The sequence below is a fragment of the Staurois parvus genome, unplaced genomic scaffold (genome assembly GCF_062004578.1).
Source record: "Staurois parvus isolate SC_StPar_1 unplaced genomic scaffold, SC_StPar_1.0 ptg000120l, whole genome shotgun sequence".
Classification (NCBI taxonomy): Eukaryota; Metazoa; Chordata; class Amphibia; order Anura; family Ranidae; genus Staurois; species Staurois parvus.
The window spans coordinates 5,344,714-5,362,104 of record NW_028317916.1 but is presented as its reverse complement, the minus strand read 5'-3'; the positions used below and the strand labels follow the sequence as shown (position 1 = coordinate 5,362,104).

At 37.7% G+C, this 17,391-nt stretch overlaps 1 protein-coding gene across 2 annotated transcripts in view; it reads right to left on the bottom strand.

Moving 5' to 3' along the window:
• Positions 1 to 2,361: 2,361 nt before the first annotated feature.
• KCND2 (potassium voltage-gated channel subfamily D member 2) overlaps positions 2,362 to 17,391 on the bottom strand; it is a 530,430-nt gene continuing 515,400 nt past the window's right edge. For both annotated transcript variants that reach the window (XM_089672105.1, XM_089672106.1), the window contains one exon: positions 2,362 to 17,106. In XM_089672105.1, the coding sequence (XP_089528231.1) occupies positions 16,929 to 17,106 (178 nt within the window). In that variant the 3' untranslated portion in view covers positions 2,362 to 16,928. The remainder of the gene's footprint in view (positions 17,107 to 17,391) is intronic.

Here is a 17,391-nt window from a genome sequence, read left to right as displayed (position 1 = left end):
TATGGTGATTTTTCAACAATAAAAGTTTTTTATGTGCAGCAATCCAATTTTCTTTTTTCTATATATATAAATATACACACACACACTATATTGCCAAAAGTATTTGGATACCTGCTTTTACGCGCACATGAACTTTAATGGCAACCCAGTCTTAGTCCATAGGGTTCAATATTGAGTTGACCAAACTTTTGCAGCAATAACAGCTTACTATCTTCTAGGAAGGCTGTCCACAAGGTTTAGGAGTGTATCTATGGGAATGTTTGACCATTCTTCTAGAAGCGCATTTGTGAGGCCAGGCACTGATGTTGGATGAGAAGGCCTGGCTCGCAGTCTCCACTCTAATTCATCTCAAAGGTGTTCTATTGGGTTGAGGTCAGGACTCTGTGCATGACATTGTCCAAAATGTCTTGGTATTCTGATGCCTTAAGAGTACTCCTCACTGGCACTAAGGGCCAAGCCCAACCCCTGAAAAACAATGCCACACTATAATCCCCCCTCCACCAACCTTTACACTTGGCACAATGCCAGTAAGTACTGTTCTCCTGGAAAATGCCAAACTCAGACACGTCCATCGAATTGTCAGACAGAGAAGCGTGATTCATCACTCCAGAGAACACATCTCCACTTCTCTAGAGTCCAGTGGCAGCATGCTTTATACCACTGAATCCGCCGCTTTGCATTGCACTTGGTGATGTAAGGCTTAGATGCAGCTGCTCGGCCATTAAAACCCATTCTATGGAGCTCTCCATGCACTGTTTTGCTAATCTGAAGGCCGCAAGAAGTTTGGATTTATTTAGCTATTGACTTTGCAGACAGATGGCGACTTCTGCGCTTTGTCATTTTACGTGGCCATCTTTGAGTTGCTGTTGTTCCCAATTGCTTCCACTTTGTTATAATACCACTAACAGTTGACCGTGGAATATTTAGTAGCAAGGAAATTTCATGGATGGACCTATTGCACAGGTGACAACCTATCACGGCACCACGCTTGAATTCGCTGTGCTCCTGAAAGCGACCCATTCTTTCACAAATGTTTGTAGAAGCAGTCTGCATGCCTAGGTGCTTGATTTTATACACCTGTGGCCATGAAGATGATTTTAGCACACGAATCCAATGATTTGGAGGGGTGTCCCAATACTTTTGGAAATATAGTGTGTGTGTGTCTGTATATATTGTGGCAGTGCGGTGTCCTGCCACGGTCAAACTCCAGTTGAAAACCCTGGATTCTCAACCAGGCAGGTTAAGGGGCTCCAGAGAGTTAATGTATTGCAGAGGAAACTGACTTTTCGGTTTCCTCATTTATTTATTAAGTTTGTTTTGGGATCTGGAGCCTGGAGATTTCGAAGAGATCTGGGAGGGATGAAATCTCCAATCCGGGGTCCGGGTTTTGAGAACCCCCAGCACAGTGATTGCACAGGTGTGTGCAGGCCTTTTTATAGAGTCCTGACCATAGTTCTGGGCTCCACCCCAGCAGTTAGGAGTCAGGCGGGCTCCACCCCGGCAGACAGGAGGTTTCTGCCGTGGAGTCAGGTGGGCTACACCTAGGAGAGGTGGAAGCCAAAAGCAGCAAGGGGCTGCTATAGAATAGCTGTGTGCTAAAGGTTCGCTGGGTTGCAAAAGAACCTTTTGGGAAGAGTCTGCAGGAGGCAGACTTAAAACTGCTTGCAAGCCAGGAGGCTGAATACTATTAATTTGCTTGATGATGGATACCCCTGCGTGGGAAGAATTCTTGTTTATTTGAACTTTCTTGTAAATAAAAGTGGGCTAAAAAGGCCCTTAAAGAAAGCGAGTAGCTGTGTGCGTTTAAAAGGCTCTACCACCTTGAAGCGAGTTCCCACAATATATATATATATATATATATATATATATAAATAATTAAGAGTGCCATTTGTACCAGTCAGATTTAAAGAGTTGATACCTATGGATAAGCATGTGGCACCTTTTGTGAAAAGAAAAGGTTCTGTGGTTCTGTTTGGAGGAGTCAGAGGCCCTGCAATGTGGGCAATTATTTGGGAAATTATAAGATGATTGTAAATATGCAGTAGAAACAGTACAAAAGAAAACCTGTATATATAAACGATTTTATGCTACACATTTTATAATACTAATAGTTTTTCTTTCTTCTGTTTGAACTACTTATAAATAATACATTAAACCACTTGCCAAAAAAAAACAAAAAAAACAAGCTGAACCCGATTTGCTTATCTTCTTATAAACAGAACTGAAAGTTCTCTTCATTTGTAATTCAAACAGAATCAACTTTTTGTTCTACAAAATCATCATCTTGTTACAGTCTAATCTCTCATACACAAGCACAGTAATTTGGGAATGTGTTCACATCACAACACCACAACACCGCCATCCCATTGTTTTTATTTTATTGAAAAAATTATTCTTAGAGTAAAACTTTAATCATAAATTTCTTTTTGACAATTGAAACATTCAGTGGTTTATTTTTAAATGATACAAATGGTAGGCAATGAATTAGAATGTATCTAGCGCAGAAGCTTTTTGTCCTTTCTGAACATGCATGTTTTATTTAAATATTCCTCATAGTCTATTCTTTCAGCATAATGTATGCATTACGCTTGCTTTCCATGTCTGAATTTCAAAGGAAAAAAAATTCACAAAACAATAAGCTCAGTTGCTTTAGATGAAACATAGAAATAATTACATTTAATTTACATTTTAATAACGTATTGTGTACAATCATCTGTCATTCACCACCAAAACAACATTTAAAGCATCTGAAACATACAAAAGAAAATCAGAAATGTCTTGAACTAATGAGATAACCTGCTGAATATTCTAGTGTTATTAGCACTGATGGTTCATCATGTAGTGTTATGACATTGAACCTTGTGAATCTTCTTTGTGACACTTTTCTACTTAACAGATGCTGTTGCTGATATTTTTGAATAGTGCTTGTGTAATTGAGTAATTTACTCCCACTGAGGTGCCCTCTTAGCAAGGGGCAATGCTGGCATCATAATTTAACATCTCTTTTTCACTTTGTCTAAGGCAACAGGCATGAAGTAACATCACAGATAAAGACATTAAGGGGATACTAAGCCATCAGCTTTTAAGGGAAAATGAAATGTAATGGTATTGGGTAATTTTTTTAGTTTACACATTTTATAAAATATGTTTATATCTTGTTTTCTCTTTTCTTAAACTATATGTATACAATTTTGTGATAAAAATAAACACTTATTACATGATAAAGTATTCTTGGAGCACTATGGGGTAACTAAAAAGACAACACTGCAGAAGCAGCTTGCCTTTTAATTACCCTTTGAATGAAACATCAGACTGAAATTTTTGCATAAGGGATGACCAACTGAAGAGTCAGTTTGTATCTTTTCTCTGTTTTTTAACTATATGTAAACAATATTTGTATTAAAAATAAACACTTATTACATGACAAAGTATTTATGGAGCACTATGGGCTAACTAAAGAGATAACACTGCAGATGCCTTCTGCCTTTTATATCCCCTTGAATGAAACATCAGATGGAAATTTTGCATAAGGGATGAGCCACTGAAGGACCATTCATTTGGGTGCATAAACAACAGGTTTTACAGCAAAGTTAGAGCCTGGAAAATGAGAAAAGAATCCTGAAGCTCCACCTGCTGGCTCAAAAGAAAATGAAAAATATTAATATGCAATATTTCACATTTACCTGACATTTTGTATGATTATTTTAGCCCTAATGATAGCATATACTGTACAAATCCACCAAATGTAATACCTGTGCTAACGTGTTTAGCCCACACTGGAAAGTGAGTGTATGTTTGAAAATGGAAAACAACACCAAACGCAGGGCTACATGCACAAATACCCCATGGCATGGTGTCTCTTGAGATATGCAGACAGATAAGGATCTAAGCTGCACTTAGAAGAAATGCTCATTGGTTCATATGGTAACTGAATATGTACTTTGATCAATTATAATAACAAGGGATGAAAATTATGTATGCATACAGTTTGGTATTAAATTCTGCATAATTCTGTGGCTGTGCACACAAACTCTGCAGTTACCAATATATATCCTAACTATGAAGTTTATGATAGTACACATCAGAAAAAGAGAGGAAGAGATTTAAAATCTGGAGCATAGAAACCAATCAGCTTCTAAATTCAGCTTGTTCAGTTAAGCTTTGACAAAAAAACTGGAAGCTGATTGGTTTCTATGCAGAGCTGCACCAGATTTTGCACTCTCCAGTTTTGGTAAATCAACCCTTGCCCTTGGTACCCTGCAGCCAGAAAAATGCTAATAAATGGAGATTGTAAAAAAAAAATGTGCTCAGTTAGGGGACTTTGACAGTAATTTAAGTAGTAACTAAACTTGACATTTTAAAGTGGCTCTGAAGACAAATGATTTTGTACCTTAATGCACTTAAGGTAAAAAATGTCCTACTACTTGTTCTGGCGGTCCCCCCCAAACCACTAACTAACACTTCTCACAATCCAGCGCTGTCCCCATTGGCAGCACCACTCTCCTTTCCTCCTGGTTTTACGAGCTTCACTGACAGCAGCAGAAGCCATTGCCTATTGCTGCTGTTAGTCAAATCCTGTGAAGAGGGAGTGGGAAGCGTGGCCAAGCCATGGTGCATGTCTATAGAAACACACAGCCCGCCTCATGAACATGCCTGTGCAAGTGCCCCCTCAGCACACAGCTGGCTATGGGGGCAGAAGGAAGATGTGGACAGCACTGGTGGGGGACTGCTAAACAAGAGGGACTCAATCCACAGAGCAGGTAAAAAACGCCTTTAGAACCGCTTTAAAAACTCTAAGCACACAGCTCTTTATTTGCAGATGAGACATGCTATCTCTGACACACCTATCAACTGGCTTGCAATCTCTGCTAGTGAATGTACACTGATCTTTGCATGCACAGCTCAGTGTGCATTAAGGGCACATAGAAACATGAGTGACGGCAGAAAAAAAAGCAAGTGGTCTATTAAGCCTGTCCTATTTTTTTTTTGTCTGAGTATAGATTTATGTTTGTCTTAAACACTTAGTCCATTTGACTGACTTACTACTTGGGCTGGAACACTCTGGCTGTGCCAGAGTGACTGAATCCTGTTCATATGTATAGGATGATATCACCCCCACTGACCAATTAAGAGGCCAAATAACTGGCACTCAGAAGTAGCCTCGAGATGACAGCAGCCAGTGAGGTATGTGACTGTCACAGGTGAGGTGAGTCATTTGTGGAGTTTAGTTCTGCTTTAAGCAGAGAGAACCTGGTAAGATACCATATTGCATATGATGGCCTGCTTTTTATGAATCAGCAGGCCGCAATATGCAGTATTACTGCAATGTATTACCAAAAGCAATTAGAGATATTCACTGTACATTACACATAGACCCTTTAGTGTTGTCTTTAGGCAGGTCACTGACACTGAGAGAGAAAAACACAGTCATTACCAAGTATTGAGCAGAATATGCATATATAATGATAAAATCAGATTGTCATGTATAATTACATATTATACACAGAAACAAGATAAACAACACAATTATGCTCACTCAACAGATTATTTAAATTAAAGCAGAGTATATAAATTAAATAACACAAACATGTTGTTTGTAGTTAAAAAGGAATCACTTAGCTGATCCAACTGCCACCATCCCCCTTTGTAGTGACCCTGTATGGTTTCCTCTCTTAAAGTTTTTACCCTTCCATATTCACCAGGACTGAGAACTGGGATTTTTTTTATAGGCAAGCTGATTAAACCTGGAATCTCTCTTAAGCATCATCATTTTTCAATAAATAGACTTTCTCTTGCTGTAAACAGCAATAGGGTCCTGCCATGGGTTGGACTCTAGGAAGTGGGATCCCTTCATATTATTATATCAAAGGTTTCCAGTTTTCAATCCCTGTAGAGATCTAGAATTCTTTTCACATAACGGTTGTGTGTTATTGCTTCTTCTCACATCACAAGTCTTTGAGTTGGCCTACTCGCTGAAACAATAAGCTTCCTGTATGGACAATGTCTTATCTCAACAATCGTAAAGAGAATAACCGAAATAAATTAGGCAAAACGTAGAGGTAAAACAAAACTAGCTTATGGACTATGTCCAGTAATGTGAAAATTTTAAATAAACAACCTACTGTATATCTAATATCTTATCAGTTTATATGATTTACAGAACTTTATATCTTCTTGTTTTTTTAATCCAATGTGTAAAAAGACCAGTAGATTACTGTACAGATATTTGCATAATACAGTGAATTCAGCCTATAGATGGCAGATGCATAGGATAGACCAGTGTTTCTCAACCTTTTTTTCAGTCAAGGCACCCTTTAAAATTATGGACAGTCCTGAGGCACCCTTTAAAATTATGGACAGTCTTGAGGCACCCCTAGACTGTCCATAATTTTAAAAGGGCACCCCAATACACTTTTGCACACTGGTACTGAATAGTATTTCAGTGTTTCTCTTCTCCCTGAGCGTTCTCCATCACTGAGCTAATGTGACTCCAGCACTGATGGAGAGGAGCAAAGGAGGGTCAAACTAGGATGCTGTGTAAGCAACCAACATCCTCCTTATCAACTGATGATGTCATTGGTTGTCAGGACACCAGTGGCTAGAAGGTGGTAATGGTGCACAATGAAAACTTGTGGCTTTGTTGTAACTAAAAGGCAGCCTTGTTCCACCCGCTGGCTTTTATACAAGTTTTGGGCAATTTTTAGACATTTTGCCAAGGCACCCCTGAAGAAACTTCAAGGCACCCTGGTAGAGAAAGGCTGAGATAGAGCAACATGGTTTAAGCCTCAAAGTCAGGTATAAAATAGTGGCAGTGAATTAAATTAGTTTTAACCCCTTTGGGCTTATCACATACTTTCTGTTAGTCACAGTGTGTTGTGTAAATCCCTTTTATTAAAGCAGTGCTAATGCCATCCTGCCTATATATTGATGTGCCTCACTGCCAACCCTCAAACAGCAAGGATCAAGCTATTCTGCTTATGTTAAAGGAAAGTTCCTGTTTTTAATTAGTTATTAATGTGATCAACGTAATGTATCTGTAATCAGATTTATTGAAGGCAAATAGGCTGTTCACTTTGCAAGAGAATTTTCCCTTACCTCAATGAGGCAAATCTCCTCTGACTTCCATCATCCAATCATGTGCATGAAAAAAGGTATCGTTTTTTTTAATTTTAATTTTCACAGCATTTACTGAGCTAAGGGAAACAGTGCAAAGTGAACTGCCTATTTGCCTTTCATAAATCCACTCCAGTATTGGTGTTTTAAAGGGAAAGAATAGTATGTTTTCAGTGAGCTCGTATTTTTATTGGTTTGCATATTCTTGTTAATTTATTAGCTGTAGAGATTTTTTAGACTAGCCAGTAGAGCCAAGGTAGACACTACCATTATTTCTACTTAAAGTGGAATTCTAGCCTTACAGTCAATAATTGTTGACAGGTGGGCTTTATTGGGGAAGATACTCTAATGCAATCTTTTCTTCCACCAAATTGTACAATTCAATGTACAGTCTCAGCATACCTTGGTGTCAGAATGAATTAATGACTGTGCACATGTTTTGGAGTCATGTCATAACTGGCCAGGCCTCCAAAAGACGCCAAACAAGAAAGAAGACATGGCAAAGATGTCAGTGGTGGCCAGAGGGCTTTCCCATCATTCTCTCTTTCTGTGTCTCTCTAAACAATAAGGCAAAATGTATACTTGCTGAAAATACATTTTAGCACACCTTGAAAGAGTACCTGACTTGGCCTAAAATGTTTCTAGGATAACAAAGCAGGTTCCTTGTGGTGCCTGTATTGGTCTTCATAACAATACATGTGGAGGTTCCTTGTGGTGCCTGTGTTTGTCTTCAAATCAATACATTTGGAGCCCTTCAGACCATAGACCTAGATTATACATGAAGGCCAGGCCCCAGTCACTTTCATTCAACCATCAAATACCAGAGCTGTTACTACATTTGAATGTTGAATTATGGGGGGCTTGGCACTTAAAAGCGCTGGGCTAATTTTTGACTTGGGGCAAGGACCCATGATTTGCCTGAACCTAGGATCTAAGTGTACTACAAAGGGATTACTAAGAGATGTAAGAGGGCTACAAAGGAACACAGGGACCTATCTGAAGACTACAGGAGTTACAGGACCACAAGGTTCTTACACCTTAGCACTATTATCTTAGAAACTGTTTACATCAGGTAACGTTATCATTAACAATTTGTTCTATATTTACTTGAAATCTGAATTTCAAGTAAATTCAAGATAATATCTGCTATTGTCTGTTTCTAGTTAATGTGGCATGAATTGCAATGCTGAAGAAAAATCAAATCCCACAAAAAGAACTGGAATAATTCACACTTGTATATGCAGATATTTATTGGCAAAACTAAGCATATTTATGTTTTTCTACCATCGGAGATTACATTACCTCTCCAAATTCTGTGTTAGTGTTTCCTTGTGTAATGCATACTAAATACTCCCTGCCACTTACAGATTAATTCAGTGAAGATTTATTAATAATATTATGTTGTAATACTTCAAGTGAACCTGCACTTTGCCATTTGAAAGCTGGGGGCTTTCTCCACTGTCTCATGTGACAGCGCAGGATGCCTGCACAATCAATCAAAAGCACCTGCTAAGAAGGGAGTGAGCTACATGTTCCCAATAACAGAACATAATGGCTATTTTTCAGAGCAGTGGGAAGCAAAGGGAAAATAAATGTGTTGGGGAAGGTAGCAGTTGGTAATATTAATTTGCCCTACATGATCATTGGCTCACACTAGATGCAGTAACCCATAGTAACCATTTAAACTTCACTTGACTAAAGAAAGATTAGTACAAGATGGTTTCTAATTACTGCACATACAGGATCAATTAACACATAAGAACAAGAGATCTTTATGGAATAAGGTAATTTTTAAAAAATGTTTACCATGTAAGTACTCAATAACTGAAAGAAGAAATGGTTTATATTTATTTAATTTTAGATTAATTGTTCATTTTTGATTAGTCGTATATAAATACATCTCTGACAAAACAGCTGAAACTGAATAAACTGTCTATTTTGTTTAGTTTACTAGGGCCACATAGAACTAAACACGACTAGGTTAAGACAAGAATTTAAACAGCAAGGGCAATAACACTGAACTGATACTTTGCATGGTAGCACTCACTAAGAAAAGGATTGCTAAGCAAGCAGAGAGAAAATTCACCTGCCCTTACAGGGTTGCTCCCTCGTTGGCCAAGCCAGTGAGACATCACTTTGCCATTACTCCCTTGCTGGTAAGAAAGATTCTGCATAGTTTTGGGCAGCTAAAGTACACTGCCATAATTATTATTATTACTACACAGTATTTGTATAGCGCCAACAGTTCGCTCAGCGCTGTACATTACAATGGGAGACTAAACACGAGACAGTACAATAACAATACAATGCGATACATGAGGGGTTCAAGGGCCCTGCTCCTTGGAACTTACAATCTAGGAGGGAGGGGATAGTGGTACATGAGGAAATAGCTGTGGGGGATGGAGTGGTAGGAAGAGTGGAGGAGATAGGCAATTAGCTGAGGGCGGGGTAGGCTTCCCTGAAGAGGTGGGTTTTCAGGGTGCACCTAAAGGAGAGGAGAGTAGGTGAAAGTCTGATGGATTGGGGTAGGGAGTTCCAGAGGATGGGGAAGCCCTGGAGAAGTCCTGGAGGCGGGCATGGGAGGAGGAAACCAGGGAACTAGAGAGAAGGAGGTCTTGTGAGGAGCGGAGAGGGTGTTTTGGGTTGTATTTGGATATTAGGTCAGTGATGTAGTTTGGGGCAGTATTATGGACAGCTTTGTACGTCAGTGTTAGCATTTTGAATTTGATCCGTTGGGCAATCGGAAGCTAGTGGAGGGATTGGCAGAGAGGGGTGGCGGATACGGAGCGGTTGGTAAGGTGAATGAGTCTGGCCGCAGTATTCAGGATCGACTGAAGTGGGGATAGCCTGTGGTGAGGTAGGCCGGTGAGGAGGGAGTTACAGTAGTCAAGTTATGATATAAGGGAGTGAATGAGTTGCTTAATAGATAGCTGTTATAATAGCAGGTGAATGCTCTCCTTGGCTTTCCTGCTGTTGACACATCTCCACCAGTGACAGGATCTCTAATGTGACATTATCCTCAGTAATAAATTATTATAATATTTCAGGCTTACGTATGATATATTGATATTTAAAACCTTATTTAGTTTTACTTAGTTTGCTGGGCTTAAGGGTTGATGTCTTTGGCTATTCCCAAATGTTTTGGAGTATAGTCAAATGCTTAGGTAAGGTCACCATGGACTAATCAGGAAATATAAATCTATTGACTGGTAATGCTCATTCTTCAGGATTTCAAATAACAAATGCATATTGTAAAAGCAGTAAAACGTGTAGTAACTAGTCAGAAACCAGCTTTTTACTGATCTAACAACAGTAAGATGATTAGGGTCACTTGTCATTGAACTATTTTACTATCAACTAGTGTCATTCTCACTACATATGCAAACTGTTAACCTGTGATTGTCTACTACATAAGCCATCACCTATGTTTACTTTATAGTTATCTAATGCAACAGATAAAATATTGAGTTGATAAATCACACTGCTGTGTCTGTTGATTCTCATTATCTCAAGCCTATCGGGGATCTGATCTAGCAGAAGAGAAACAAAAGCCAGTGGCAGAGTTAACCCTGGGGTACTATTGGAGTAACCCAACATCAAATAGAGAAAACATTTGATACATGAAGGTATCTCTTACATTATGTTGCATATGAGATAACATAATCTCTGGAATTCATAAAAACTGGTGTAGACAGATTTTGTGAAATTGTCTCCAATGCGTTCTAAAAGTGGTGCAATATGCGCCAAATTCATGAACCTGTCTAGAACTTGTTCTTGAATTTGGTGCTCGCTGTGTCACTTTTAGACGGCACGTGAGACACTTTAATAAAATCTGTCTGCGTCAGGTTCTCACTGTCTGACAAAAGTTGGTCATAAATTAGCTCCACTTTCATAAGATACAAACTTTGATATTTTATTTTGAATTTGGTGCATGCAAAAGTGACACACTTTAGAACTACCTGAATTTGGTACACAAGTCGCTGTCAGAATCAAAAGTTTTACAAAATACTTCATAAATATGGTGCAATACAGTAACAAGAAGGATTAATGCCATAAAAGTGGCTCAGCAGCTTTGTTGAATTCCCCCCAATATATTTTGAAGGTTCAGTCAGCTTTTGTTGCATGTATTCTATGATGACTGCAAAGGGCCCGTATGGCTTTTAGTATTCATCTCTTAGATTGTAAGCTCCAAGGAGCAGGGCCCTTCTAGCCCTCTTGTATTGAACTGTATTGTTGTTGTATTGTCTCCCGTTATATTGTAAAGTGCTGAGCAAACTGTTGGTGCTATAGAAATCCTGTATAATAATAATAATATTTCTGGAGAACATCGCCTGAATAGAATCTGAAGAGCTCTCCAGCTGATAAAGATCAGAATGGTTGAAAGTTGTATTTTCAGTTCACTGTTAAAAAGAATCAACATCAGATTCTTCAGAGGGACATCACTGCTTTATAACCAAAGGCTCCCATGGCACAGTTTTGAGTTTTGCTGTACTTGAAGTTCTTAAACACTGCACAGATAAGATAATGAAGCAAAACTTCAATATCCCTTTCCCTTGGTGTGTAAGCATGTATATTTGAATTTCCATCTAGTTAGAGAGGTACGAAATAACTCCTTACAGCAGGGGGTTTCCTAGGTAATAGTATTTAGATATGAAATTGTTATCTGATATATATAGTTGTGGATATTATAAGCCAAGTCTACCGTAAACCTAACCAGAGTAATTTTTATTTTTATATATGGTTTCTGTTGTCATATTTGACTCTCTAAAGCCATTAAAATATCAAACTACTATTTAATTTTGCATTACATTTTATTGAAGGGGAAATACTACTTTAATTAAAGCTCTATCCATTTGATATGAATTAAATATTCAGTATGGTGAAGAAAGCTTTTAATCCCAGTGGAAGTTTTACACTTTTGATGGCCCTTTATAGTATGTTATAATTGTTTACTGATTTACACTTAGAATTATTTGCACTTTTTGAGTCATAGCTACATCCTCAAGTGTACATACCCAGACTTGATGTGCTTAGGAAGTTAGGAATTTTGTAGGACTAGGTCCATTAGACTGAAACTGACTGGGCAGCATGGTGAAACTGTGGTTTATTTTGAACTACAGTCATATCTAGACATGCTGTTCAACAGCTGTAATAGGAAGTGGGGTAACACTATAAAAATGAAGGTGGTTATGATAATGTCTATCTATTTGAAGATCTATTTCTGTGACTTTAATTGGGCTTTTAAGTGCCAGACTCCTCGTGAGTTCTACAAAGTATTCCAATCAGCTGGTTGTCAGGTTTTAGAATAATATAAATTAAAATTCTAAAAATAACTGAGGCATTGCACTAATAAATTGAAGTGAAGTGAACTTTTGTTCACTTCAAATGTCCAATTATGTTTAGGAAAGATTTTATCTTTTTAATATGTACCTGCACACACTTGTCTGTTTGAAGTGACAACTTCAGTCGGCTTACTACACATAAATTTCACAATAACCCATATGACCATAAGCACTTTTTATGGCTGAAAGTCGAGAATTTGTTAAAAGAGACCTTGTCACCATTTATAAAAAATCTGGTAAAATCACAGAAAAATCAAACAATGTTCTTCCTATTCTAGAAAATTATTTTTTATTCACTTGCAATATGCAGTTGAATTCGCTAGAAAATTTGACTAGTCCATTCCCTATCACACCCTATCCCTCCTTCCTCGTCATAGTCCTGCCCTCTGAGAGTGTCTAATTACTCTCTGTGCTGACAAAGTTCATCTGCTCTTCCCTTCACACTTCTATAGTGTCTGATCTGGCTGACATCACATTGAATATGGTGTTGCCCAACAGCAGTCTTAGGGCTTTTGGACGTCCACACAAACTCTAAATGAACAAAATCTCAATCAGAATATTTTTGTTAAATTAATTGTTCTTGTGATAGGGTCTTTTTTTTGCACACTTGATCCAATGTTATCTAATAAGCAGCTCTCATATCTAATAACCAGTGCTCATGAATCCCATTAAAGTCGGCTTATTTGATTCATCAATAGTAAAATTGCCACAGCAACCCCATGTATGTTCTTCTAATATCTACTCTGATTAACTAATAGTTAATCAGAGTAGATATCCAATGTTTAAAAATATTACAAGCATGGAGTGGCAATGTTGGAGTGGATAATATTGTTTTTGCAAAAGGATACCTAATCTTGAGCATTTAGAGTGGACTTGAGTCACTTGAGTCACTGAACTATTCATAGATTGGCTATGATACCGGTTCTAAAGTTTTTGATGTTAATATAGAAATGTTATAAAAATACCTTCTGAGTTATCAATGAAAAAATATCAAAATGTTGTTGCTGGTCAGAACAAAAAGTTGCACAAAAATCTTTAAACAGTTCTTTTTTAATACAATGTTCACTTGCGAGGTCATTAATTGAGTTGATATAGTCTGGTTGTTTGTGGTTCCTTTTCTATTTACAATAGGGATGTTCAAGCTTTTGACCTTCCTGGGCCACCCACATTCGAAGAAGAGAAATTGTCTTGGGTGGCACATAAAATACACTAACAATAAGAATAGCTGATGAGCAGTTCCTCCTGAAGCTCTCAGTGGGTAGATGCGGCCACCAGGCCCGTTCACTATAGCTACAGGTTGCCAGCGGCTGCACCTATTTGTGGCTCTTGTTTTACTACTTGTTCAGAATATGTTAGTGAGCTAAGATAAGTTTGGAAAAATAAACTTTTGCATTTTTTCCTGGTCCTAATGTCCTTTGTCTAAAGTTCTGGGATCATCAACTGGTCTCCCAGTTCATATTACCTGACAATTAGGTCCGCAGAAACTGAATATATAGCTATGTTATAGAAAAACAACATCAACATCACTTTAGGTGTGCATGCTCCTGATATGTGAAAGTGTATCTTGAAACAGACTTGAAACAAGCACAGAAAGATTTAGAATGCCTAATAAACACAACTAACTTGGTTCACCAAAGAATAAATCGAGCCAGCAGATTCCTTTCTTCCAGTTATTATACATCTGCTCCAGTAGAAAAAAATTGTGTTGGAAGAGACAACATGGCTTTATCATTATCAGTAGGTTAGTACTGAGAAAATATGCATATTACCTAGCTAAAATGTACATTTACACTTTTATAGTTGTACTGATTTGTCATATGTTTTAACATCTTTTATACAGTTAGGATAATTTAATCAGGCAATGAACAGAACAATGCTAACATATAAAGTGCAGCGACCCATATCAACCAATAAGATGTATTTCTTTGAAAGTCAAATCAGTGAAAAATGAATTGGTTTGGCTGGCTGATGGTTTATATTTCACTATATGTTATTATAAGCCTTCTTAGAATAAAGTTCATAGCCTTTCTGTGCATCCTATCGTACCTTGACTTTAACCTGGGTTTATAATTGCCATAGGATTTCACAATAAAGTCTAATCTTTGGGTTTAGGAGTGCTGGTGACTGATGAACCTAGTTGCATCCTTTTTGATAATTGTAGGAATTTTGATAAATGAACATTAGGCATAATTATACAAGATCCTTAACAGTACTAAACAAATCAAAGAACAACAATAGACACACTTCTGCATAGTTCAAGAAAGAAAATGTTTTGAGTGGACATAAGTGTACAGCTGGCCATAGATGCATCAAAATCTGGCCAGTTCAGCAGGCACCGGCTGAACTTAGATCCATGTATGGCCATTTCCACTTGACAGAAGCTGATCTAATGATCGAATGGGAATGTTGGAAAGCTTTTGTCAATCAGCAGCTACCACCATTGATTGGTGTATTCTGATGGCAGAGGAGTCCCGCTGTCAGAACACAATAGCACAGCGGGGAGGATTCCAATATCCATCTCACTTGTGTGGATGAGGGAATCTATTTGTTTTTTTATTGATCAGCCCACTGGCTGATCAAAAAAGACGAGTCATCTATGGTGAAGGGACAGATTTAAAATCAGGTCCTTCTTATCTGCTGTAAGCGATGGGAAGGAAATTACCAATTGTTTTTTTTACAACATATAGTACACAGTGCATACTTTTTCAATATGCAGTTAAAAGAACAACAGAGATGTGAAACTCACAGCAGCTAAAAAGATGTAAGATATTTAAAGCCCAACTACACACTAAAAAAAGAAAAATGTAAATAGTGCATTGTACATCAATTACCTTAATTCACAGTCTTGATTCTAAACACCTCTTCCTAGGCAATCCTGCAATCTAATGGATCAAAGTCACAATTTCCTCTATGAGCAAAGCTAATTTCCTGCCCTGGGGAACAGACATTTTTCCCTGCTGGTTATTTTCTTGGGAACGGGTTTCTTCTCCGCCCCTTGCATCTGGAACCTTTGACAGAAGACTCGGCCACTGGAAGCTTTGGCTCCACCAATTGGAGGTGTTCACATCCAGCAGACAGTGATGTTGTTACCTGAAGAAGGACTCCGGAAAGTAAACAGAAGAAGAGAGAGGGATCATCGCATGACTGTGGCTTCAGTTAAGTGAAATTTATATTTTGTTTTTATACCAGTGGTTAATTCCATCACGAAGGAAGGGAAGGGTGGAGGTGGGCTTTAAACTAAGTAAAATGATAAATGCAATTCTGAATAGCTTACTGAATAAGCCCCAGCTTTAAAACACACACATACTCGCATTCTGAAGAGTATCTGTCATATAAATGTTTATGTGTTAGGATGGGGCTTCTTCTCTTACAACGACTTGATCCCAAATATACAGTATGTTTTTACTTTAATGTTAAACATCAATATCGACACCACCAGCACTACAAATTAATAAGCGTAACGTTGCAAGCATTCAAGACCAATTACAATCAGTTATCATGCAGTTTCCAGACTCAGGGTTCTTTAAAAATCTTTCCGGTAGAAAAAATACCACTGAGCTAATATAGCTATTACCCTTGCTCAAATGCATGTTTTTGTTTTCAATAAACACAAAATAACAGAAAGAAATATCAATCTGTATGCACAGATATTGTTTCCCAGTGTCAAAACATACTTTTGTCGCCTAAATGTTAAGAATTAGAAAATAAATACAGACTTCTGATGTAGCAAACACACAGTTATTGCAGCAGTTGCAAACAAGATAAACCAACAATAAAACATCATCAAAAAAAAAAAATTATATATATATATATTTTTACAACACATAATGCAACTGATTTTATAAATACTGTTCTTTCCCCAAAACGCTTTTTTTGTCTTTGTTTTGTAACTGTAAACATTATTCATCCAGTTGTTGTGAAAGCACTGAAAGGCTCTTTTTCTAAAATAATGTTTGGTCGAAACAGCCTCAATTACCAAAATCCCTATTCTGAAGAATAGCTGCATGCATTACAGATGTCATTTAAATAAGTACAAATATACTTGTTTTGCATGTTCTTTTATATTCATTACTCTACGGAACGTTCAATGTTCCCTCTAGGGAAAACATAATCACAATGTTTCCATTGCCATAATGCTGTTTTTAGTACTCCAAAAGAGTTCCTTTTAGGCTTTTTTGTTATTTTCATATAAAAATGTTGCATTTTTGGAAAGGAAAGAAAAAAAAAGGAGGAACACTTCAATGGGCAATCTTTCATTGTGCTCATGTATGTAGTCACACGGATATTCAGTTGGAAGATCTGTTATTCGGTCCCATTGCATTATTCAAATGTGTTTGTCTTGTCCTATTAGTATGCAAATAATTTACTGTTTGAAAATCTTGGGAAGCCTTGACTGTTTTCATTTCTTTCTGGGATGACTGCAGCTTTTGTGTTCGTCTATTTCTTAAAAAAAAAATCTTCTTTGAGCAGGTCTTATAGTGCTGACACCCTTACAATGTTCCTTTGTGAGTAGTCCGGAGACTCTGATCTACCATCTTCCTCTGGGGTTGTCACTGGCGGCGTTGGGATACTTATTACTGCTGTAGTGACATATGGCGGCTCACAGTTTAGTTTAATAGTTTCTTCCACTTTGGCATTTAAACTGGAACGACTGCAAAAGAGGCAAAAAGGGTCATGTATCCATATTCAACATTCAAGCGATGACACCCTAGTTAAAACACACATTTATATCTATTTACTTAAGGCTAGGTTCACACCTGTGCAGGTTGCATTTGACCCGTTTCTGCATTGCGTTTTATGTTTTTGCACCTGCATTTTTGACACGTTTTGCATTTTTTAAATTTTTTTATTTTTCCTGTTGCCAGGCAGATTTAAAATGCAAAGTGCATCAAAAACGCATTAAAAAATGTAGCAAAAATGCACTACATGCTTTTCT